General features: G+C 37.3%; 1 protein-coding gene across 10 annotated transcripts in view; it reads left to right on the top strand.

Moving 5' to 3' along the window:
* The window catches only part of Plc21C (Phospholipase C at 21C), a 298,940-nt gene that overhangs the window by 235,998 nt on the left and 36,314 nt on the right, over window positions 1-26,628 (top strand). For 6 of the 10 annotated variants that reach the window (XM_069301327.1, XM_069301325.1, XM_045761048.2 and 3 more), the window contains 7 exons: window positions 11,623-11,769; window positions 12,891-13,042; window positions 13,877-14,041; window positions 15,205-15,466; window positions 17,652-17,681; window positions 22,519-22,622; window positions 23,346-23,448. In XM_069301327.1, coding sequence (XP_069157428.1) covers window positions 11,623-11,769; window positions 12,891-13,042; window positions 13,877-14,041; window positions 15,205-15,466; window positions 17,652-17,681; window positions 22,519-22,622; window positions 23,346-23,448 — 963 coding nt within the window. The remainder of the gene's footprint in view (window positions 1-11,622; window positions 11,770-12,890; window positions 13,043-13,876; window positions 14,042-15,204; window positions 15,467-17,651; window positions 17,682-22,518; window positions 22,623-23,345; window positions 23,449-26,628) is intronic. The other 4 variants (XM_069301328.1, XM_069301326.1, XM_045761049.2 and 1 more) reach the window with 1 other exon arrangement.

The following is a 26,628-nucleotide window of genomic DNA, read 5'->3' as shown; positions in this document are numbered from 1 at the left end:
GTGAAGATAGAGGTGGCACAGTTAAGGTGAAATATTTTCAGGTTTTTCGACAATTCAAAAATGTTGCTGAACTGTATATCATTTGTTAAATTTCCTGAGCAATTTATGTTAGCTTCTTATTTAGTATATTAAATGTCTCCTTCATCAAACTATTAAACAACCTAACTGTATTGTTACTTGTTAGTCCCAAAATGCTTTGTTTATTAGTGGCTTGTTAGATATTCATACAGTGGTTCAATAATTGTTACAGAGTATCATATTCTTTTGCATATTTATTAAATACAAATTATTTATTATTTATATGACAATGATGCAAGTGATTACATATGCATGACAAACTTTACAAAATGGAAATGCAATTATCCAAACTTTTTTTGTGTAGGATGAATTGTTAACAAGACCCAATCCTATCAAATCTGTTGCTCTCTGACCATGATACTCCTACCTCATGGGGGTCCTCTTGTTACACCTTGCCACTTCCACTGGTCCTGTGCAATGCCTTGCCAACCCCATGGGTCCTGTGTAACACCTTGCCAACCCCATGGGTCCTGTGTAACACCTTGCCAACCCCATGGGTCCTGTGTAACACCTTGCCAACCCCATGGGTCCTGTGTAACACCTTGCCAACCCCATGGGTCCTGTGTAACACCTTGCCAACCCCACAGATCCCATGTAATGGCTTGCTGACTCCACAGGTTCTATCACATCTGCACTAGTACCTACTACTAGTGTATGGCATCTTTCTCGAGTACTCTTTAAAATGTTCCTTGTCCTTCTTGGCCCAAGCTAATAATAAACTTGACTGTATTAATAGTATTTTAAGTTTTAAGTTATTTTTAATAGGGTAAACACATTATTCTGGTTCAAATGGGCATTGAGCATCCTATTGTATTCGCTCATTTTGATTCCAAATAGTTTGTTTCTATCATCGTTGTAAGATTTTTTTCCATCATATGTTAAAATATTACTGATATGAAGTCTCATTTCTTCAGTGGCATGAGATTAATTTACCCACTTACAGCAGGTTCTTTATCGTGGGAGCAAAGCCTATAGTGGGTGTGTTGAGAGTATACAGAGAGAAAAAAAAACAAAAAAACCATTACTGTGTAAGCAGAAAAATATTGCCTGCGTGGTGAAGTAAATGTCAGTTTAATATAGTGAGTAAACAGCATCAGCAATCCCCAGATGCCAGAGGCACTCTCCAGAATGAAGTTACTTCCTCTCTGTGGTCTGGGTGGCTCATGCATCACACCCAAGCTTTGGAGTAAACTCATTTCTTTCCCAATATGCATTGCATAAAAACAAACATGGAAAAGTATATATATATCTTTTTTTAAATGGCCTCTTCACCGAGGCATATGAAGTATTTGAAGTACTGTACTGTATTTTCAAAAACTCACCGTTGGATACAGTAAGTAGGTAGGTTTGTATTTCCTATAAGATGTGCATATCATCTTTGCATAGGTGTGAATTAGTAAATATGAAGACTTCATCAATCAAATATGAGATGGAAGATGATAGCTAATACTATTATACTACAAAAACTGTCAACGTGCCTCACTAATGATGTAATATTGGCTTTGCCACAAAAGCAATGGATACAACATCATTGAATCTTTAGACTAGTGAACTAGAGAGATTAAGCAGCATTTTCTCACTTTTATTGCCACAAGAAAAAACTTTGAAAGAAAAACTCCTTTTCTGTACCCTGCTGTGAGACACTCGGCTTACCTTGACCAAGTACTAATGTTGCTATTTATTCCTCAGTCACCATCAAAATGTGTAAGATATTGCTGCAGCTTCTCGATGCAACATGGTACACTGCTGTATATTCTGAAAAGTTGCTTACCGGTACATACTAAAAACATTTCGTCCCACAGAAACCAGAATTAGCAAAAGTTGCTTTGAAAATTTTTATGATAATGCTGATGGTGTCAGTTAATAAAGTAAGGTAATTATCAGAAGACAGTACTAGCATGATCACATGGCACTTGGAAGGTAAATAAGAACAGGGAACTAGGATGTGAGGACAGGGCAAAGGAATGGTACTCAGTGGATAAAGTCCTTTAGATATATACAAGTGGAAGAGTTTGTGCTGTGCCTCACTATCACTCACAGGGGACAAGCAGCTCTTGATTGAGCATTCTCTGTAAACAGACATACTGGTGGAAATCTTAAATAGAAAATTCGCAGTTCTGAATACGTTGGTGCAAAACTTATTTTACAGTATGATGCTATCCCAGAGGCACTAGTTCTTCCTGCTGAGGCAGCCAAGATGTGATATATCATGTTCCTGGAGTATGAGAAGGAGGCATAATCTGAAAATGGCCAGAAAGAAAATAGATTACCACTGTAACTTAAAATGTTAAACAAAAGACAAAAATGCCTTACTTATAAAAATAATTAAAATGGAGGTAAAGATGATGTCAGAGCTAAAAAAAAGAAGTGCAGTGTCTACCAAAAAAAGTGTAGCTTGACAAAAAAAAAAGAGGAGGCAAGTAAGTAATTAGTCTTCCCGGTTCGATGCCTTGTTTTGATATGTAGCACTCTTAAATACAGAGGCAATTCCTCTTGACAACACCCTCATGGAAGTTGAATGGGTGTCAAAGATTTCAAGTGAAAAAGATGATGAAGTTTCATATTTTATGTAATCAGCATGAAGTAAAATAAATTTATCACATTTCTGAAGACAATATAAAAATGCAGCTTTTAGAAGATACCAAGGTGTGGAAAATATATAAAATATAGGAATGTCTTCAGCAAAGTTGTCCTCTGACATTGTCATTAAACTTTGTTGTCAATGTGTCCAATAAATATATTAAAATATTATATTTGTTTCTTTACACAGTAGCTTGTTTTCCAAAGGTAGTTATTTTTCTTTACCCCAATTACCTATAAAAATTGTAATACTGTGTGTGCATGTATGTATAGAGGGCCACATGCTTCCCGAATACCTTGGGACTGAAACAGTGAATAATGTGTTGTATTCAGAAATGTGGTTTGTCATCCTGAAAATCTGGGGAAAAATTCCACAATTTTATGGCAAAGGTTTGACAGTACAGTACTGTATTTTGTTTGTAATATGAGAAAATCTGATCTACTTCTTAACTTGATTATTATTGTTAATGGATCTTTGGTATTTAGATGGAAGAGGTAGTGTTGGTTGTTGATGGTGTTGGGTTGACTGAAGTGGAGATTTTCTCCAACCATTTCTTTGTAATAGATTGACTTTGTCTCACGCACTAACAATAGTCCAGATAGCAGACTTCATTTTGTGAACTTTAAAAAATAGTCCTCAACTGTTCTTGGCTGATTATTGAGATGTCTGGAAAACAATCCTCTTATAGTGGTGCTTAAGGTTCTTAATTATCCCTTGATTCATGGGTTAGTAAAGTTGTATTGAGTGTTAAGAACATGCCAATGATATTGCCATTTATTAGGTCATCACCGCATGGATGCATTGCACTATTATTTAGAAGCGGCACAATTTTGCTGTTTTGTGGGAGACTAAAACTTTTGAGATGCTCCTTCACCTCGGGTACAAAGTCCTTATTAATTAAACTACTCGGGAAATATTACTTGAGACATCCATCCACTGGTCTGGTTCATATAAATCAGCACCTAGTTGACTTTAAAGCCCTGAGATTTTTGCTGATCCCAATCACAAATAATTTCAATTTGTGTGTTGGCTGCATTAGCACAGCTCAAGACAGAAATTCTCAGTTTGCTCAGCTTATAACCACTGAAGGATTATCTTTACCATTGATCCATTGTGTTTGTGGGTAACATATGCCAGCACAAGCCTCTCTCATTGGCATTATGAATTTGCTCTGGAGATAAATTTTGTTCCTGCACCATATTTGCAAATTTACTTAAATACTCTTCTGCACCAATAGCATCAGAAGACTGCCTTTCACCATGTACTCTAATGTATCTAGTGGCATGGCAGAGTTAAGGCTTCTCAGCCATCCATCACTGTGTAAACCCTGCTCAGGAATTTTCATGGATTGGTGAAACTAGCATACTTTTTCCATGAGCAGCCAGCCTACCACTGTATTTTTTTTGGTCTCTGGTATAACCAGATAGGTGGCATCCAGAAAGCATATGGCCCTCTGTGTACAGTACAGTACAGTACTGTATAAATAATATCTGCACAGTAATGTACTGTAGGTTATATGAACTGAAAGTGGCAGTATTAAAAAAAATACATGTGTGCATGTGTGTGTGTGGAAGGACCTGGGGTATATACTGTACTAAAACTGACACTATTTTTGAGTGTTTTTAACAGTATACTGTATATTACGTCAGATTTTGTTGCCTAATTGTTAGTATTTCTAGCCCTCAAAATGTCCTGAAGCGTTCTGTAATAGTCGTAACATTTCATGGAAAATGGTGTCTGGAAGAGACTATGAGCCCATCTGGTGTGGCATTGCTAGTAAATTGGAAGATCTGAAGCCTCACTTGGTCTTCACTTCTGATACACCCCGCCCTCATACAAAGATCCAAGCTCATTAATCCAGCCGCCAAACCCTCTGTTTATGAATGAAAAGCTGTTTACACAATTCACACAACTGATAACGTCCGAACACTTCTGGAACAAGTGCTTTGCTTATGTCCTCTGTTCGGACCACAGTTCTGTAAAGGCTTCACCCCACATACTTCAAATACAAATAAGCGCCAACAGAACCTAAACACCTAACCTAACCTACGCCTAACTATACATAGAATTTTTATGTATAACAACATTAATTCATATATGAGAACAGACCTATTTTTAATACACAGTATGTTAAAAATTAATTAATGCATTTTGGGAGGATGGCTGCTGCTTTAACCAACCTAGTGTAAAGATGGGTTGTCTGATACCAACTGAGGATTCAGTTGGCTTACAAGTCAAAATAATCTAAGTAGTATTTCCATTAATACTACTTAGGTTATTTTGAGTTGGACTAAACTGTAATCCAATGTCTCACAAGCACCTTATGCTATGCCAATCCTTAAAGCTGGGCAGGTCAATCTTTGCACGGCTTGAAGCTTGTGAAGCCTAACATGCTCGCTAATTTATCTACAGCAGTCTTAACGACATCGAATTAATTTTCATGACAACTGAACCCTTATTTACAAACCATTTGTTAACTTGTCAATTTTATGCTTAGCAGGCTTCACTGTTTTGATAGTACTGTACAGAAGCCCAGTGCTTCTATAGCAATGAACTCAATTTCTTGTTTCTTGATACTGTACCACGCACATTACTTTTCCGAAAATTTAAATTTCTAGTTAATAACAGAATAACCAGCAACAGGATATCCATGCTTTCTTGATCAGGTCCCAACCAAAGAAACAGAACTTAAACAGTGTTCTCTAAATACTGACCAAAAATACAGAGAAATGCACAAAATCAAGATTTGCTAATATTATGTAATGTCAATTTTAGAGCTACCCTCCTCGCTGAGGCAAATGAATCATTTACGGCCTTCATAGACATTCACATTTAGGATTACTATGATGAAGTGGGGATATCAGAACACAATCATTACAGATGTTACTGATAAAATGTGCTACATTTTATGGTATGCATCTATGTTAACTTGTCTGCATTGAACTAATGTAACACACATTATTTACATGAAGGCCACCACCTCTACTGGCCGCAGTAGGGACAAGGTTCGTGGCTTGTCAGAGGTCCTCCTGTTTTGTTTGATTTTCCAGTTGTATTTTTAACTAAAACATTACTTTGGTATCGGCGAGTTAGTAATACAGTACCAAGTGTTTATTACCCCCCTGTGGGTAAAAAGTATATTTTGTTGTGTGTCTTACATTGTGGCTTGAGTTTGAAGCTGTTTCCCATTATGTTAGTTACATTACACTTTATAAAAAGTGTTCTGGACTAATGTTTTCAATTTGCTCGGTACTGTAGTTTACAGTAACGGCCTTGATAATGTGGTCAGCCCTTCCCTGTCTTGTTTGCAGAGTTGTTAGTCTTGAGGCCCTCAGCCTTTCCTGGTTTATGAATGTTTAATAATTATCAGAAAAAGCACTAGAGCAGTATGTCTACAAGCACATTGAATTAATCTGATTTTCTGGATGGCGGCATTCAGTGCTCTTTTACATGCCACAATGTGTGATTACTTATCACCATGTGTATACTTCATCTTTAAGTTAATCTTTATCAGACATTCCCAACCCATGTCAATCTTGCATGGAAAAAGACTTCAGCAATTAAATTTTAATGACAAATTAACTGGGAACTAATCAATCATGAAATACACCTCACAGAAATACATTATATATACACTGAGAGATGTACCCCCATTTCTTTGTGTATATATACACCTAGTATGGTAGTTTAATTTTGTCCTGGACGATGCTCAGAGCTAAAGCATACTTGCTGGTTGGTTAATAAGCATGTGTCAGAGGTTGATAGACCTCAGGCAAAACACCAAACTACAAAACATACTGAGAAAAACATCCAACACAAATATGAATTGATGCATCAAGCAGAAAGGCACAGTGGAACTGTAACTATGCACAAGACACATTATTGAGAAAAAGATGTAATTCATAAAAGTAACATCATACCCTTAGAAGGTTTGGGAATTACAGAGCTACTCAAATGCTCCATGCTCTCCTAAAATTGAAGAGAAAGGCTGATTAGAATAACAGTAACAAAAATGTTAAAATTTAAACTTTATATAAAGCCCAGGACAAAGTCATTAGTGAAGCTGAAAGACTCTACATGCATGCAAAATCCAAATAAAAATTGCCAATAGTACAGTGTTGGGCCTTTTCTCAGGGGAGAAGTAATGTTCATTGATGACAACAACTTATTATAATACTTAAAGATACAATATAACTTTCAGTGAATCGCTAAACATACTGAAGAATGTGAATTCCACTACTGTATTTCATGAGTGTGACACCTACTTCAACTCGTAATCCAAAATGTCATACTAATCCAAATGAAGATTAAGCAGCCATAGCTGGCATGCCTGTGCACTATGACCCTTGGCTGACTGTAAACACCAGTGACATCCAAGATGCTCTTAAAAATAGATGAAATGGCTTCTCTGCACAAAGCAGTCAGCAGAGCAATTGCAAAATAATAATACTTGAATAGCACTATCATATCAACATCATATATGTTTACTGGACCAATATCATATGGTCTTATGATATACTGGACATTGAGCAAAATGGTGACGTAATGAATACAGACTGCGAAAGCTTTCGTAAATGTAATAATGGTGTAATAAATGCATCATGGTGTAATATACATCATAACTGGAATATTTATTTATCTATTTACATACAAGAAGGTACAATGGGTTGTTAAAGTACAAATGTTGGATATTAAAATGCAAATTCTTGCAAGGCCACTAATAATATTTCAGGTAGGTTTCGTTAAATTTCCTTTCAAACTAAATACAAGATGTTATTCTCAACATAGTAAAGTCTGGAGTATATTATTGTTTGCAGAAGAATTTTTTAAAGTAGCATCCATAGAGAGAGAAGACAGCAAACCTACACATTAATATCAACCAATTTTCCAGGGGGCCATAATATTGTTTACAATATTAAAGTTCCAGCTCTTATCCTGTGAAAAAAAATTGAAATTTAAAATTGAAACCACATATAACACTCCATTAAACTATACCATAGAATAGAATGAAAACATAAAACAGCTACCCTGTATAAGAGATCATGTTCAAGTACTTTATACATATTTAACCCATAAACAGTTTGTCACTATCTGCAATTATCTCTTGTACTCGAATCAGCAAATGAAATTTTTTGTTTTATTTATTTGGTGAACTATATTTTGCCATGCGCACCAGAATGGAGAACTTTTAATTAGCCGAGCCATTTAAGGGTTACAGAGTAACCCTTAAACAAAGTAACAAAGTAACTGTTACTCGCAAGACAAAATACAGGCAGGATAAAAATCCCCTTTCAAGGAAGAAATACCAAACCAGTGGTGACACTTTATAACACCAGTACCCTCTTGGGTTGAATACTGTTACACATTAACTGCTCCATATTTAAGGCTGACACTTGCTGACCTGGAAAATGTGCAGAGAATATTTTGTGCTCAAATCCAATTTATGAAATGTCTAAGTTATTGACAATGCCCAAAATTGTATTCCCTGGAATGTAGGTGAGAGAGATACATCATAATCTTTGCCTGGAAAAGATTCGAGAACTGGATCGAAATCTGCACACTTGAATAATAGTTTATAAAACTAAAAAAGTAGAATGTAAAAGTAGATCCATTGAAAAGTACAGTAAGGGCTATTTTCATGCTAAAAGATAGTTCTATGAGCAAAATGTTTTCAACATCCCTCACTACTGAAACCAGCAACTTCATGAACAAGAGGACACAGATTAAAGCTATGGAAACAAAGGTACCGAAAATATTAGAAAGTTTTCTTTTTCAATCAGAGTGGTAGACGGTTGAAACAAGCTAAGTGAAAAGGTGGTAGAGGCCAAAACCATCAGTCATTTCAAAGCATTATACAACAAAAGAGTACTGGGAAGACGGGACACCATGAGTGTAGCTCTCATCCTGTAACTACACTTAAGTAATTACTAAATGTAAGGGAAATTTCCAATAGACCTCTAATTATCTTCAAGAAGGATCTTGATAAACACCTCCAAAGGAAAGGCTACCCAATTGACCAGGCTGTTGTGCTGACATCAGTGTGGGAACCATGGGCACCACCAGCTTACCTGATGAGATAAGTTACAACAGGCCAGCTTCTGATCAATATTTAAAAAGTTTTGCTGTAAAGAAGTTCAGCTCCATGACTGCTGTTCTGAGACATCTTGTTAATTACATACATGCAGTATTACTAATAAGAGCATAAAATTACAAGCTTTAGCGATAAAATCCTTCACATCAGGACCAAAAGTATATTGTATCATCTAGTATGCAGTCTAAACTCGTCTGCCTGACCTGTATTCATTATATATTCAAATATGAGAAAAATCACCTATTTTGGTAGTAAATTGTGTATTTTGAAGTTATTTTTATTTTGATATTATTTGAATAATAATTTATCGTATTTGGGCTTATTTTAAAGTTTTTGTTTATATAAATATTGGCCATAGATAGGTTGGAGGCCTGTGGAGCATCCACGGCTCAGACGAACAAGTCCCACCTGCAATGAACAGCCGTGCACTGCAGGCGGTTCTATGACTGGACCAGAATTCATTCAAACCAGAGATTTGCTCCACTGAGGTTCGTACGAGCGAGCTTATATTGTATTGCTTTCCTGTTTCCTCTGGTCTAAGGAGTCCTACCCCATGAAGTGGGAAATGGGATATTGGTGGTGAATATATCCTAGGTATCCTTCACATCTGCATGTTTGAAATTCATTTATTGCAGCTAAACATTTTATTTGTTAGTGGTAAATGATTTTGTTAATTTGAATAGTATAATTTGTTGTGTGGTTCATTAGTTGATCTGTATTTGTAACTTACAATACTTATTGCCGTACTTTTGTAAAATTTTGCAGTTGAAAGTTGAATTGCAGTATTTGACTAACCTTTTATTGCTTTAAGACTAATACAGCATACCCTTAAAAAATCTGGAATGCAAATGAATTGAAACATTAAAATTCTTTATGGATTTTGCTACCAGAAAAATTGGTCAGTATTAAGAGAGTTATCCACTTTTTTTTTTATTTTCAACACGAGTAGAAAATCCAGACCAACTCAGTATTTTTAATATCGTTAACCAAAATATTACTCAAAATTATTTTATATTTTAAAAACCATTGACTTCTTACACTGTAATAAAAGTGGTACCAAATCTGGAAATCTATTGTGGCTTTCAGGTTCTTAAGGACCCTTTACCTTAATTATGTTGATACAGCCTCAGATACACCATCATAGTCTCGTGTTTGGAAAGCAAAACATGCACTCTGGTCAGCACCATAATGAAGCATGGGAGAGGTCGCTGTAGAGGTAAGTCCTGACAGTAGAAATGAGGCCATAGAAGGTGGTGGTCTATCATTCCATCCTGCTGAGGACATCAACTGGATGGAGAGTTCTTCATCTGGAGATGATAGAGATGGGCTATGAGCTGCAGGTGGGCAATATATAGCCTTGTGTGGTAAAAATTAAGAAGTTGATTGTAGTAACTGACTCGTGGGGTTAAGTAAAGGATCAGAAAAGTCTGCCATACTTGTGGACTGCAGTAGTCTGCCAAAGGGCAGAATAAGCCTGCCTGAAGGGTGGCAGCCTGTCATGTTGACCAAGTAAGAGGCCCTCCAGAAACACAGTGACACTTGGACACCACCGCATCAACAACCTCATTCCCCTCTGATTCTGTTATAGGAGAGGCTTCCTTGCAGGCAGGTGCAATCCTTGCAGGCAGGTGCAAACTTGACTTGTTAAGATATTGGAGGCACTCTGACTGAATGTCATCTAGCTGGTGGAACATCTGTGGTTTGCGTGGCGAGACTAGAAGTGCGGGCTTGGAATTGACAAACATTACCACCTCTCAGGGGAGCAAGTGACATGTTGGAGAAGCTGGCAATTGCTGGGCAAAGCTGGAATGACCAGGGGAAAAGCTTTCATGTGATAAAATAAGAACCACTCGAAGTATGACACAGCCAAAGTGGGTTTAGGGGAGTGTTTGGCCCATCTGTGTACACTGAAAAATCCCAGATATTATGCCTGTCATAGTTCCTAATACAGTGATGGAAATATAGTCAAGATTGTTGACTTAATGCACCATTCTCCCAAGGTTTTTGATTGTAGGATGCAACAGTGTGTTTCAAACTGGTCAGAAGCTACTCAAGGATGACAAGAAAATGGCAGATTTCTCACCCCACAAGTTAAGGCAGTAGATAGCACATTCCAACAGTTTGTAGAGACTGGACACAAAGCAAATTAGTCCAAGAACCCAGTAGTGTAGTGTCAGTGACTTATGACATCATTACACACACTTAGATTCAGTCTGGAGGTTACATAACCCATCATTTGTTTTCAAGACAGCCACTGTCCAAACCCTCGCCACCCTCTCCTATAGCCCAGAAATACAGTATTGTACCTGTATTGCTTTTTTATGAAAACAAAAATAAAATAGGGTGTTGTATTGCACATCTCATAACATCCCCCACTGCATTAAGCATTATCAACTAACAAATTGTAAGATTTACATGAATTTATGATTTCCATTAATTACCCTGATGTTGTGATACTTTGTTTTTCTTGAAATTCATTGTGGTTACTGAATGACTTCGATGCTGTTATAAAATATAACTATAGATATTATACACTTGAGTTTATACTTGTTCATTGACCGAAATATGATGCCTAACCCCTGCACTTGTGAATGGGCAGTTTAATCAACAGCAAATAAATTACCTATACCTCGGTATATTGTATTTTGGAAACTTATCTGGAAGCTTTCAACACTATAATGGCTTAAAGATTTAGATGATGGTAGTAATTTATTTAAACAAAAATTCTATGTATTATTTTAGTACAGTATTGTTATTTCTGAAGTACTGTAATGTATTACTGTATTTTTGTACTGTAATACAATTATCTTCTTTACCCAAATATTAATGTTCTTGTAACATTAAGTAAATTGTCTTCATTTTCTGCTTACAGATGTGTTGAGCTGTGAGGGGTTTCTCAAGTATCTGATGTCTGATGAAAATACTGTTATGTCGATGGAGAAACTTGACCAGTATGAGGACATGGACCAACCTCTCGCTCACTACTTTATTAACTCTTCCCACAATACGTATCTCATAGGTATGTCATTGCAAATTGTTCAGGATCAGCCAAAATGTTATCGCGGGCTTTTCATGCAGTATCTCTGGATTATTTTAGGCATTGGTTTCTATATATATATAAACCATAAATATATCTTAGGCAATATATATACATATATATATATGTATGTATGTATGTATGTATGTATGTATGTATGTATGTATGTATGTATGTATGTATGTATGAATATGCATGCATGCATGCATGCAAACAAGCTTGAATGGTCTCCAAGCATATATGCAACTGGAAACTCCACACCCCAGTGCCTTATCCACTCGACCATCATTGACCGTACAAAAGACGATGATAGCCAAGGCTATTTGACCACCGTCCTGACGGCACTTTGAAGGTAATCATGGGCACAGTTATTTCATCAAATCACCTCACTTTGTGGGGCCACATGAGCAACACAAATGCAAACAACCTTGAATGGTCTCCAAACATATATGCAACTGAAAACTCAAAAAAAAAAGGGCGTGGAATTCTGGTAGCTCCATTTTCAAATAATCCCTTCAGCACAGGTCTGATTAAGTTCTTTGCCTGCAATGATTTTTTTTATTTTTCCTCCCAGTGGTAACCCGAGTGGGCCAAGGTGAAGGGATTTAGTGTATCTTCTATAAATCTGCTTTAACTGCAGCTGTTTTTGTCATGCTATGTGCCCTCATGCTTGCCTATTCTCATCCCTGCTTCTTCTTGATGAGGTAGTGTGATAGGTAGTAGCCAATGTAAGAGTGACCTTTTAGCTATTGTACCAAGTGTTAAAATTGTATTGTGAGGCTCCCTCTCTTGATTGGTCTTTGGTCCTAGGTTAAGTTCTCTGGAATGCTAGGCATTTGGCTGTTTCCTACTTTTTGTACACCCAATGCTTTTGTTCACCTAGCTGTAAATCATTTTTACAGCTGTGAAGTAACCTAGCAATTGTGAGTAACCTAGAAGTTACTCAATTGTTGTGGTAACATTTTTGGGATGGTCTGTCAATGGAAAGAGGGACTTGATAAGCCTTATAGGCTTCTTGTCCCTAACAATGGCAAAGTACTGTATACATATTTAAATAATACTCCTGAAAGCCTAACATTAATACTAACCTTCTATTTCTACAGGTCACCAGCTCACGGGTAGGTCCTCGGTGGAAATGTACCGGCAGTGTCTATTGGCTGGCTGTCGCTGCGTTGAGCTTGACTTCTGGAATGGTAGACTGGAAGAACCTGTCATTGTCCATGGCTTCACATTAGTGCCAGAAATTAGTGCCAAGGTCAGTTTAAGTGCTTTCATTTAACAGTTAGTTAACATTAAACAAGGATCATGAGTGCTGGAGTCAAGGTCACGTGAAGGTGCACAGTGGAACACTCATTGGTTCATTCTCGACTTACAATCAGAGATCCGGATTCAAATCTTTGGTGGGACAGAATTGGTTGGGCACATTTCCTTTTATCTAATGTTTCTGTTCATCTTGTAGTAAACATGTACCTGGTAGTTAGGCAATTGTTGTAAGGTTGTGTCCTGGGGAGGGTCAATAGCCCTACCCTGGGAGAGACCTTGATACCAGTTTATTGTATATACATATATGGGCTGTCTGTTCCCTAACAAAATAAATGCTTAAATTATGCTTCTGACTAGATAAATATGGAGAAACACCCCTCCTCCTCCTCCTCCTCTTTCCACATCCTTCTCTATAAGATTTGCTAACTTCTAAGTAAACTGCTGAGAGATGCTGTCACTAAAGCTAGTTCTCTGAGCTCATATCCAAATTAACAACTTTATATTGTTACAAAAAGTTAGCCAGAAATGTGGTATAATAATAAACAGTGCATTTGACTTGTTAAAATATAGTTGCCAATGTTAATATTGTATTTTATTATGTACTGTGTTTCTTCATAATAAATTTCCTTTCCTCATATCCCCAGCTCTTCATCATATCTCATTTCCTTGTCCTTATATCCCAGCTCCTTCCAAGTGCTATATAGTCATACTGGCTTAGTGCTTTCTCCTGATAATTACCTGACTTTCATAATAAATTTGCTGGGTTTAATAATAGTTTAAATGAAATGCTTTATTTAATTAACTTGCTGTATATTTTGGTTTACAGGAAGTGATTGAAGGTATAGCAGAGTCAGCCTTCAAGACATCAGAGTGGCCTGTGGTTCTATCGTTTGAGAATCACTGTAACCCTCGACAACAAGCCAAAATCGCTAGTTATTGTCGAGAATTTTTTGGTGATATGTTGCTGGACTCTGCATTAGATGCTTATCAGGTAAGCTGTTTTTGGTTTTCATTATTGTAGATTAAGGATAAATTGATGTTAATATGCCATTATAGGAGTGGTGTTATTCAGTGCTGTGGTTGTATGCCATTAAGGGGAGGTGTTACAGGGGTGCTGTGGCTGTATGCCATTATAGGTGTTGTATTACAGGGGTGCTGTGGCTGTATGCCATTATAGGTGTTGTATTACAGGGGTGCTGTGGCTGTATGCCATTATAGGTGTTGTATTACAGGGGTGCTGTGGCTGTATGCCATTATAGGTGTTGTATTACAGGGGTGCTGTGGCTGTATGCCATTATAGGTGTTGTATTACAGGGGTGCTGTGGCTGTATGCCATTATAGGTGTTGTATTACAGGGGTGCTGTGGCTGTATGCCATTATAGGTGTTGTATTACAGGGGTGCTGTGGCTGTATGCCATTATAGGTGTTGTATTACAGGGGTGCTGTGGCTGTATGCCATTATAGGTGTTGTATTACAGGGGTGCTGTGGCTGTATGCCATTATAGGTGTTGTATTACAGGGGTGCTGTGGCTGTATGCCATTATAGGTGTTGTATTACAGGGGTGCTGTGGCTGTATGCCATTATAGGTGTTGTATTACAGGGGTGCTGTGACTGATCAGTTATATGGCATACATAAAGCCATTGCTTGGTTAATGATTAATTTATGATGCTAGTCAAGAATTCATAAAAATACATGGCTATCATCGTACCAAGTGTGGCGGCATCCTCTGCTCTCTCTCTGTTTAAATGCATCTGGTGTATGAAATGCAGTGGATGCAGATGAGCAGCATCATTTGTTCCGAATGTGACAATAAAGTTCTCATTATCGAGAAAACTTAACTTTTATGGTAATGTTGTACTGTTCCATAATAGTTTTCATGCACATTTTCTCAGTTACTTCTTCTTTTAACTCATTGAATGTAGTCATTGGCATGCATTGAGATTGTTAGTGCAATGAGATCAATCAAATGATGACCTGAATAATGTCACTTTTTGTTCACCAATATTGCCCAATGGTTCCAGTAGTTCCATGCTAGGAGGCCAAAAACAAATTTGGAATCAAATGGATTTCAGTTCCTGGGCTCTCATCATCACTATATATTTACTGTATTTTGTTATTCCTTTTACTCTTGTATACTCTGTTTTATTTACAGCTTGAACCTGGCAATCCACTTCCACCACCATCAAGTTTGAAACGTAAAATTATAATTAAGAATAAGAAGAAACACCGCACTCATCACCATCACTCACACAAGAGAAACACACCTGGAGGCGACTCACAGTTTCACGTTGAACTTAATCAGACTGGGGAATCGAGACCCACAGAAATGCAAGGTAACGGAGAGATTCCTAGGCCGTTGCTAGAGAAAGAAGGATCAAGAGAATCTTCAGAAGAAGAGAATGAAGTAGCTAATGGTATGTATGTTTAGAAATTTATTTCTCTATATGATTAATGCATTTATTGAGTACAGTACTATATTTCTATACAGTATATTCATTTTTACTTTTCTGTAATTTTACAACAGTCATTGCTAGTGTTTGTAATAGAGCCTCAGTACTATTTTAAGTAAGCAAATAATAAAATTATTTTCAGATTAATAATTCCCACTGTTATTCTCTTTAAAGATAAATGTATACAGTATTTTAGTTTATTAATAAGGCCAAATAAAACATAGTGTTTATGGTTTCACACCCAAAATTTATTTAGAAAAGTGAGTGCCTCTGCCGTCGGTGCTCGTGTGGCCAGGCTGTTTGAACTTAATACCCCACCATGGCAGGAGAGGTTTCAAGGGCTTTGAATTAGAAGGCGGGAGACAGTAGAAGAACTCTCTCACTGCACCACTGATCTACCAACTTATTATAATACAAAAGATGTGTTCCACACAATGCCATCAGACAGGACACCATGAGTGTAGCTCTCATCTTGTAACATCAATTAAATAATTACTAAGTAATAATTAGAAATCAATTATATCTATGCAAATTACATTACTGCTCTCTGAGCAAAAGAACCGTGATTGCCATCACATTGAGACTTAGCGTGGATTGATTTATTTATATTGTATATATTTACAAAAGGTTAAAGGGTTTGTAACAAAAGGTTAAAAGGTTTTGCAACAATTTTGGAGTGTACATGGTTTGTTCTTACAAAATCACAATCATGAATAGCATTTTAGGAAGAATTTGAGGTTAATAATTTAGTGGAGGAATACAGTACAACCTCAATTCAAAGAACGATATGGGACCAACCCCAATTCGTTTCGGTGAGGGATTCTTTGCAACCAGATATGCGACCAAATAGCAATTACAAAATGCCTAACAAAAAATGTCAAAATGCACAAGAAAAAAATCCAAAATTCCTAAGAAAAATTCCTAAATGGCCAACAAAAAATTCTAAACAAAAATCATTAAAATGTGATTGGAACCATATTAAGAGTTGTCATTCATACCTAATAGTTCTCACACTCTATGGGCTGATTGTAACAAATGAAATTATAATTTCAACCTTCAATTATGACCTTTAATTATATGAAGGGCAACAACCAAGAGAACCTGTCTGTAAAAGATTTAACCACATCTAGCATATCGCCCATGCCTCAAAATCCAATTTTCAGAGGAAAGAGGATCCAAATTTTACTGAACAAAAACCCTCTACATTTGGGGGGGGGGGGGGGGGGGGGAAGAAAAAAATAACCATAGAACTTGGTTTTAAATATGCTCAGTGGCATTCCCAAGGGAAAACTATCTTGCAATGTTGCCTGTATCTATGAACTCGGTCCCAACATCCTAAGCAAATCCACACATCCCCTGCTTCAGCGAACTCTAGTTTGTCGTATCAGGTGAGTAACTCTGGCATTAAAAGTGTGTTCCAACTGTAGAATTGCCGAATTGAGATTCCACTGTATGTTGAGAATTTGCAGGGATTTGGAAGTTAAAAATGCAATCACTCTTAAAATAAAAAAATAAAAAAGTACTTATTATGTGCTTATGGTACACACTCCCTGCCTCAATTATTTATTTATATACAAGAAGGTACATTGGGTTTTGAGAGTATATAACACTGGTTTTATAACATTCTTGCAAAACCACTAACACGTATAGCATTTTGGGCAGAATTACGTTGCAAGGCCATTTGAAAAGTCCATTAAAGTTGATGATGTAGGTGTTGTTGATCAACCTTGTGATGATGTGCGTAGACTGACCGACTCAAGTGTGACCGAGCTACTTTAACATGTAAAGGTAGGGTTGATTGCTCAACATTTTGATAGGAGGGCAGATCTTGTATGTGGTTCAGAATTTTTATGGCATTATACAGATATGCAAAATTCAGTTATACAGCAGAAATGTTAAAATATTTGTAACAATTTTGGGGATGAAAAAGCTTAATGTTGGCAAGGTAAAAAAAAAATAGGATTGGTCTAAAAACTTAAAACAAATTTTTTGGCCTTGTTTAAGGGTGGATTTTATAATTCTGCAAATGTCAGGCTGGACATCATGAGAATACTTAGGACATATAGAACTGTTATCCAAATTTCCTAGTTTACCTCTAACTCTTAATGCTGTGGGTAAAAGTGGCTAATTATGGTTATTTTCGACCTAGCCTTTCCCCACCTGGTGGCCAGGCTGATAGGTAAGAGTTGCACAATGATCCGTAGTGTTACCAACCTTGTGTCCGCTGGAGTTTGAGCATGATAGTATAACGAAGCTTATTATACTTCGGGTTTTATTATCTGTACGTTATTGATAAATATCATTTAAGAGCGGCGAGGTCAATCCTGCATGTTTGTGTATGATTGTGTAGCTCAGTGGTATTATAACTTCTTACCTTCTTGTGTAGTCTACTCCAACCATCTACTCCTCTTGTTTGCTCTATACCTTTGTTATGCTCTTGAACACTGTGCAGGAAAATGTGGGAGAGGAGATGGGTGGGTGAAGGAGGAAGGGTGGAAGATGGGTAGATGATGAAGGAGGAAGGAAGTAGGGAGGGAGGGAGGGAGGGAGGAAGGGAGGAAGTAGGGAGGGAGGGAGGGAGGGAGGAAGGGAGGAAGTAGGGAGGGAGGGAGGGAGGGAGGGAGGGAGGGAGGGAGGGAGGGAGGGAGGGAGGGAGGGAGGGAGGGAGGGAGGGAGGGAGGGAGGAAGGAAGGAAGGAAGTGAAGGAAGGAAGTGAAGGAAGGAAGTGAAGGAAGGAAGTGAAGGAAGGAAGTGAAGGAAGGAAGTGAAGGAAGGAAGTGAAGGAAGGAAAGGAAGGAAAGGAAGGAAGGAAGGAAGGAAGGAAGGAAGGAAGGAAGGAAGGAAGGAAGGAAGGAAGGAAGGAAGGAAGGAAGGAAGGAAGGAAGGAAGGAAGGAAAGAAGGAAGGAAGGAAGGAAGGAAATAGGAAATAGGGAGGGAAGAAGGAAGTAGGGAGGGAGGAAGGAAGTAGGGGAGGAAGGAAGAAAAGAAGGAAGTAGGGATGGAGGGAGGGAGGAAGGAAGAAAGGAAGGAAGTAGGGATGGAGGGAGGGAGGAAGTAGGGAGGGAGGGAGGGAGGAAGTAGGGAGGGAGGGAGGAAGTAGGAGGAAGAAGAGTTACTTTTATTTAAGCTTTACACTCCTCTACTGTATTATCTTTAATTTTTTTTAAACTTTACACTCCTCTGTTATATTTGTGACCTCCGGCTGATCTGTCCAAACTTCATTTTCCCTGTTGAATGTGCACTACTTGCTCAATTGAATCATGTTCAACAACTTTTCCCAAATTTGTACTTTCTACCTCCAAAATTGATCTTTTAACCTTCAAGATACCATTTTTCTTCTTTAAATCACTATTACAACTTTTCTGAGCTATCTGTTTTTCTTTCCTTCTATTTTTGCAATTTCTTGTTGCAAATTCTAGCTGTCCCCGGAGATGCTACTGCCAGAATAATGATCTCCTTTTTTCAGTTCAATAATACTTTCTTGAATTAGCTGATTTGTTTAATAATTTAGCTCACCAACAAGGACCTGTATATAAATAATAAGATAAGGCTCAACATGAAGTATGGGAAGGAAAAGCCCTCAGCCTGCTATCACAAGTCAAAAAGTCGTCATCTCCTGTACCCACCTGTGTAAAACAAAATAATCAAAGACAAGCATGTTTTAAAGGCCATTTATTCGAGCACTGTATTTTGCACCTGTTTAGGACTAAAGTTTCATGTGTACAGTTCTGAGAACCATAGTAGATGTACAGTACTGTATTTACATTACACCCTCTAGAGCCATGTGTTATTGCGTTACTTTAGAATGTTGCTGTTCCTTTTGTCTTACCCAGTTTTCATACTTGAAATCTTATTTGGTTTGTTTGCCTTGTGTTAGATAATGTTCCAGGGGTCTGTCGGGTATTTTTTCCACAGTGCTGACATTTCCTCCCCAATTTATTGAAAGTATTTTGTTGTTATATCTTAGCAAGTTTCCATGTATTTTATATGTCCATATTTTATCTGTTGCCTTTGTGTGCTTATAACGAGGATATTTACATGCTCAGTGTTCTGTGTATTGTTACTTTGTATTTAGACATATTTTAATGTGACAAAATGGCATGAGGCAATAACTATTTTGTTACTCTGTAGTGTTCCTGATCATTGGCTTTTGAAAACTAATTTTAAACTTGGAGCTTTACAATGCCAATTTTTTTTTTCTCTTTTATTTTTTTTTTTTTTTTGCTGATCTTATGTTGGTCATTGGTATAAGGTACTTGATCTTTTATGAAGAATATGCTATAGCTTCAAAAACTTCTAATATAGTGTGGCTTCAATTGTCTGGACCAGTTGGTAGCTCCAGTTTTCCAAAATAGTCTCAATAACTGGAATCTGGATAACTAATAAAAGATCATGAGCTGTAATTTTTGGTTGCTTATGGTATTTGTTTTAAGCGCTATGAATACAGTAGTGTATGTAATTGTATTTTAATATAAACGCACCAGTGTATATGTAGAAAACCAGTTAAATTTTTGTGCGGAGACTTCGTGGATGATTGCTGTAACCCCCTGTTAATCAAACGTGTTCCAGTTAAATGGGGAAGAAGACCCAAAAATTTCTATATCCAGATAATCTGAGAAAAAAAAAAGGAGATATGATTAATATGGGTTTGCATTGTGTTAAGATTTGTACCTTTGATAATAAGGTCCTGAAAATTAGAATTTATAAGGTAACTTGCTCACGTGTACCATATCATAAATCATGAGCATAATTATCCAACACTTATACAATGAAATCACAAGAATGTGATTTTCTTGTGTATCTGTGAGAACATATTGAGGTCACACAGTGGGATTGAACCCCGTATCTCTGGATTCTATGCGGGTTTAATCCCATCATTTGGCCTCGATAATTTCTCGTCTTTAATGCTCATCTTGAGAAGACCACCATGCTTCTGTATTTCCCGTTCATAGTTGAAGCATAATAGACTTTGAAACCATTGTTTTCATATAGTGGCAGTGCCACTCTCTTGGTTGACACCATGGATACAGAAAAAATAGACCCATTTATGATCTTATATATCAAGCTTCTATAGTCATAGCAACTGCTCGCATATTTATTCGTTTAGTATCCTTATTACATTGTTATACTGGTCTATATGTTAACCTTCCCATTCTAGTAATGTAATGTGCCCTGAAAAATATTTACACATTCTGATTAAGCAAAATGTGTCATAAACTATATTTTGTTTATAAATGTGAGTTTTGTCATTATGAAGATTGTTTAAATCATGTTGTAAGTTGGTCATGCTCTCTAGTATCCTGCAGGACATAGCAGGTCATGTGATGGGTGGGTCAAACTCCCTAGTGCCCTGCAGGCTATGTGATGGATGAGTCAGACTCCCTAGTGCCCTGCAGGTCATTTGATGGGTGGGTCAGACTCCCTAGTGCCCTGCAGGCTATGTGATGGATGGGTCAGACTCCCTAGTGCCCTGCAGGCTATGTGATGGATGGGTCAGACTCCCTAGTGCCCTGCAGGCTATGTGATGGATGGGTCAGACTCCCTAGTGCCCTGCAGGTCATTTGATGGGTGGGTCAGACTCCCTAGTGCCCTGCAGGCCATGTTATGAATGGATCTCATTCCTAGTACCTTGCAGGACCTGCTGTGGCTGAGTCTTTCCCTCATATACTTTTGGCCCATGTAAGATAGTCACTGTTATAACTGAAACTGTTTCTGAAGGGAGATCTTTGTTACATCAAAAGAAGGGTTGAAATTGAAGGCAGGATTGCACATTAGAAGTCATGATCCATAAAGCTCATAGAATCTACAACTTATAAAAAAAATTATGAGCACCGTTTAGTTAGATTTCAATCTTTTTTAATGTAAGTGACTAGAAGCATAGTGTCAGAGGAAACTTTGAACTGACCCACTATTTAAATATTGCTGCCATCAATAACTTTCTGCTCTTAACTGCTCTTAACTTTCCTGAAGATAAAAACTTAAGCAGTGAACAAGTTGGTCATACCTGGTTATGCAGGAAGAGTTTCGGAAGGACAGTTCAGTAGCAGATGCCCAGGTTAACAGACACTTGCAGAAACTGGTTAATAGACTTGAGCACTTCTTTAGCTGTTTTTGTTTCCCTCTTTGGGTGTTCCAGTGTCTATATAGATGCCCTGGCTTAAGAATATATTTATACATGTATCGTATACCTATTAGGGAGATGTGTATTTCTGGCTGCTACTGTATTAGTGTTTTTGTCAGAAAGAGTTTAGTTTTGGTGTTTATGAACATATATTTAATAGTAAGAGCCTGTTCCTTACTACCTGCTAGGATGATGTATTGGTTTCCTTGTACTGGACTTTTAAGTTTTTGCTATTAAGATAATTCTTTAAAAAACAAAAATGGAATATTGAGGTCACCGGGAGCCACTGGGGGTCACCGGGGGCTATGGGGAGCCTCCGGGGGCTATCGAGAGCCACTGGGGGCCAGAGAGAGCCCAGGAACCCACCAGAGGCCACTGAGAGCCACTAGGGGGGGGCACCAGGGGACCACTGGGGGCCATCAGGGGCCATCAGGGGCCACCAGGGGCCATCAGGGGCCACCAGGGGCCATCAGGGGCCACCAGGGGCTACTGGGAGCCACCCAGTGGCTCTGCAGACCATGTGACCAGGGGGGCCACTATGAGCCACCAGGGGCCACCAAGGGGCTACCCCAGAAAAGCTACTTGATTCAAGTTCAAATAATTTCAAGCATGTGTAAGTGTATTGTTTGAAATTTAAATACAGTATTTGCACTTTAGTTCATTTACAATACATGTATGTTGGCCTCAGACAGAGTAAGTAATTATTCTGGGAATAACTGTAATGTAGTTTATTAGTAGTAAAGATAAGAGCTGTGTAGTACTGTAATACAGTACGTGTGTTTTGTAGGCTGTTAAATATGTTTGACTTAGTTTTATATTCTCAAATTGTTTAAACTTTGTGTATATTTGGTTTAAGAAACTTTAGTGACTAATTTTGTCAAATCCATGCAACAGGAGAGATACCGGATGGAGGAGTGGAAGACGTCGTAAGCTCAAGCTCCGACGAAGAAGGTGCGCTCACACCAGAAGAAATACACGAACGAGAAGTAACGAGCCCTGTAAGCAATCTTGAATTATTCTTTTCAATACAATATATATAGTATTTATATTTAGAATGTCAGATGTTTGATAATTTCTGGTAAAGCACATACTATAGGTTACACACACAGTAATTAGAGCTATCTTAACAGTTGGGTCCTGTTTCTTTTCACCTGATGCCTCTGTTTACCGAGCAGTAAAGTAAGTACCTGGGAGTTTAGCAACTGTTGCGGGTTGTATCCTGGGAAAGGTCCGTAGTTGGCATAGGAGGGCTATGATACAAGCTTCGGTTCAGGGTTGCTGACCTCGACAATGGGAATTATTAAATATGCATTTCTTTGGTTGTATAAACAGTGCTTTGGATTTCATGAACTTTCTCCATTTGGTCAAAATATGTTTTTATTGACCAAAATGCTTCTTTTGTGGTTTAGTGAAACTACTTTCCTTCCTAGTTGCACTACTGATGCAGACAAGCAAGTACCAAGATGTCTGTAATTACCTATGTGTAATTATCTACATGTAGTTATGAAATGAGAACTATGCTCGTGGGGTCCCATCTTCCCAGCACTCGTTTGTCACATAACGCTTTGAAACTACTGACAGTTTTGGCCTCCACCACCTCCTTACCTAACTTGTCCCAACCGTCTACCAATCAGTTTACGAAAGTGAATTAACTATGTATAACCTGTTAACTTTCGCTCATTACATAGTTAAATATAGAGAAACCTCTTTCTTCCCTGCAGGAGCGGGGCACGACAGATGCAGAGGAGGAGGCGGGGGCCGAGATATCTGCGCTAGTCAACTATGTACAACCTGTTCACTTCCACTCATTTGAAGCTGCAGAAAGTGAGTGAAGGGCATCAAAGTATGCCATAAGTGTTAATCAACGAATGAATGAATAGGTTTTGCTTACTATTCTAACATCATCACATAAAGTGCAAGTAAACTCAAGTGGAATTTTAGCCTCTCTGAAGAATTCTTTGCAATGAAAGAATGTTTTATTTTGTGGAAAATAGTAATCCTGTCCTCATACCTACAATTATTTTTTTGCAGTCATACAGTTATAATTCTTCAAGAAGTGGGTAATATTCAAACAGCTTTGATAAAGAGACCTTTGGCATCAATTAAAGTCTTTGGACCGATATTTCTAAAAATTGTGTGAGGTGAATTAAATGTTAATTATGCGTTAGCAATTCTAATTCTTTTAAAAAGTAAATAAAATTGTAATAAAATTTCTTTGAATAAATATATAATAAATAAATTTATATATACAGTACAGTATACTGTATTTTATATATATATATATTATATACAGTATAATTATATATATTATATATATAATACTGTATACATACATATATATATATATATGCATATATATATAATCACTCCATCCTCTTAAAATGAAAATAAGTATAGTAACTATTTGGTTGAAAGTAACAATATGTAGTGATGGACAACCAAAATGTTCACTTTTGTATTACCGAGTTTTGGCCAACTTTTTAATGGCAACATAAATATAGATTTCAACCACTCCTAGCAATCCTAGGCCTAATATATACTACTGTATCTGAGGCCTAATATAGTACATAATTGTGCTATTCTTGCCCTAGCAATATTTAAGCTTAGTTTTTAGTTTTAATTTTCTGGTCTGTAAAATTAAAAGTACAAAAGTGAATTATTGGTGACCCATTGTTACATAGTGGTACTTTTAACCAAATACTTATTATAATTGCTATCCTTTCAGGAGGATGAATTGATGTATATGTCTTAAACCTAATAGCCAGAATATAAGCACAAGGATGACCAAACCACACACCAGATGATGAAGAGATGACGACGTTTTGGTCCGTCCTGAACCATTATCACAATCAACTTGATAATGGTCTAGGATGGACCAAAACGTTGTTGTCACATCATCTTCTGGTGTATGGTTTGGTCATCATATCTTCAGCCACATTATTATGACTTCAAGTTCAAGTAAGTTTATTGAGACAAGAAAAAAAATACATCTCAAAGGAATAGAGTAGCTTAGGCTATATTATGACTTGTCGTCTGCATAAGCACTTGGCTCGGTAGGCAAGGTCATTTTTGCCTAGTAGCTAGAGGATTTTATATTTTTATTTCATCCTGGCCAAAAAATTCAGATTTGAATGGATTTAACATTACAGTAGGAAAACCCACTAGGCTGTGAGGTGGGTGCGAAACTATGACCCCGGCATTGCCAAGCTGCACACTCTACTACTAGACCGAGGACTTGTCATGGCAATGCTGGGGTCATAGGTTCACGCCCATCTCACAGCCCTGCCCTAGTGGATTTTTCATTGATATATACTGTATCACATTAATGTGATACAGTATATATAGCACATTAGGAACCACATTAGGACAAATACATAGCACATTAGGAACCACATTAGGACAAATACATAGCACATTAGGAACCACATTAGGACAAATACATAGCACATTAGGAACCACATTAGGACAAATACATAGCACATTAGGAACCACATTAGGACAAATACATAGCACATTAGGAACCACATACAAAGAAATGGACATATACAAGTAGGAACCTCAAGGAGAGGGAAAATTATCAGAATGCTTTTGTATTTTTGTGTGTATGTATGTATGTATATATATATACATACATATACATGACACAAATTAAGCTTTGTTAATAGTTGGCCATAAGAAGTAACATTACAGTAACTTGGCTGTTATTGGAACATGCTAATACAGACAAGATGTCTTGTCATTAGTCTGGAAGGCTCTGTTGACAACCTTCAAGCTTTGAGAGAGCAACTGAGAGACTGTAATTATCTAAATGTAATTATTGAAGTTATATACGAGACGTTTTCTCGTGGTGTCTCATCTTCCCTATAATGTGTCATATGAGATCTTCAAGCACTCAACAATTTTGGCAAACGTAGCCCTCTTGTTTAAATTATTTCATCCGTCTACCACTTGGCAAAAAAATATTCATGCACATTTTTTCGTTACCTTTGTTTTCTTAGCTGAATCTATGACTTTTTGAGGGTTGGTATAATTGATAATGGTGAAGAATCTTCTTGATGGTAGGTAGGTATGTGTGTGTGTGCATGTGTAGGTGGGATGTGATGTGTGTGTGTAATTACCTAAGTATAGTTACAGAATTGGACCTACACCCCGTGGTGTCCCATCTTCCCAGTTCTCTTTGTCATATAACTCTTTGAAACTATTGATGGTTTTGGCCTCCACCGCTTTCTCATCTAACTTGTTCTAACCGTCTACCACTCTGTGAAAGTGAATTTTCTTGTATTTCTCCGGCACTTTGTTTCGTTAGTTTAAATCTGTGACCTTGTTCTTGAAGTTCCAGGTCTCAGGAATTCTTCCCTATCAATTTTATCGATTCCTGTTACTATTTTGTATATAGTTATCATATTGCCTCTTTTCTTCTATCTTCTAGTTTTAGCATATTTAATGCCTCTACCCTCTCTTTGTAGCTCTTGTCCTTCAGTTCTGGGAGCCACTTAGTGGCATGTCTTTGCATCTTTTCCAGTTTGTTGATTGTGTGTGTGTGTGTGGGGGGGGGGGTTGTAAATTAATATGTGAAGAAAAAAGAAGAGATAATGGAAATCCATATATGAAATAGAAAGTGCATTATGCTTCGTTCATATTAAGCACCATTCCAGTTTATTTTAATTTATTTTCTGTTTATAATAAGTTTGAAGTTTTTATTGAAGAGGATTGCTTACATAGTTCACAAATTTTATACATAGTACAGTTCTATATCAATAGGTAAATTATTTTTATAGCTTTAAAAAAATCCTATGCAATATTGTTGATTTTTGATAAACAAAATTGCCTGAAATTTATTGCCTGAAAATAATTTTTATTAATGAATTTTGCAAGTAAATTATTTTGTTCTGTTGTACATACAACTTGTTGAACAATGTTCTTTCAAGTAAATATTTTGGTAAGCTGTCATTCTCAGAGGTTATATGTCTTGTGTGCCTTAAAAGCTTATGACCTCGAGCCAAG

This window comes from Procambarus clarkii, chromosome 45 (genome assembly GCF_040958095.1).
Source record: "Procambarus clarkii isolate CNS0578487 chromosome 45, FALCON_Pclarkii_2.0, whole genome shotgun sequence".
NCBI classification, from domain to species: Eukaryota; Metazoa; Arthropoda; class Malacostraca; order Decapoda; family Cambaridae; genus Procambarus; species Procambarus clarkii.
The sequence above is the reverse complement of the archived record's forward strand: the minus strand, read 5'-3'. Positions and strand labels throughout refer to the sequence as shown.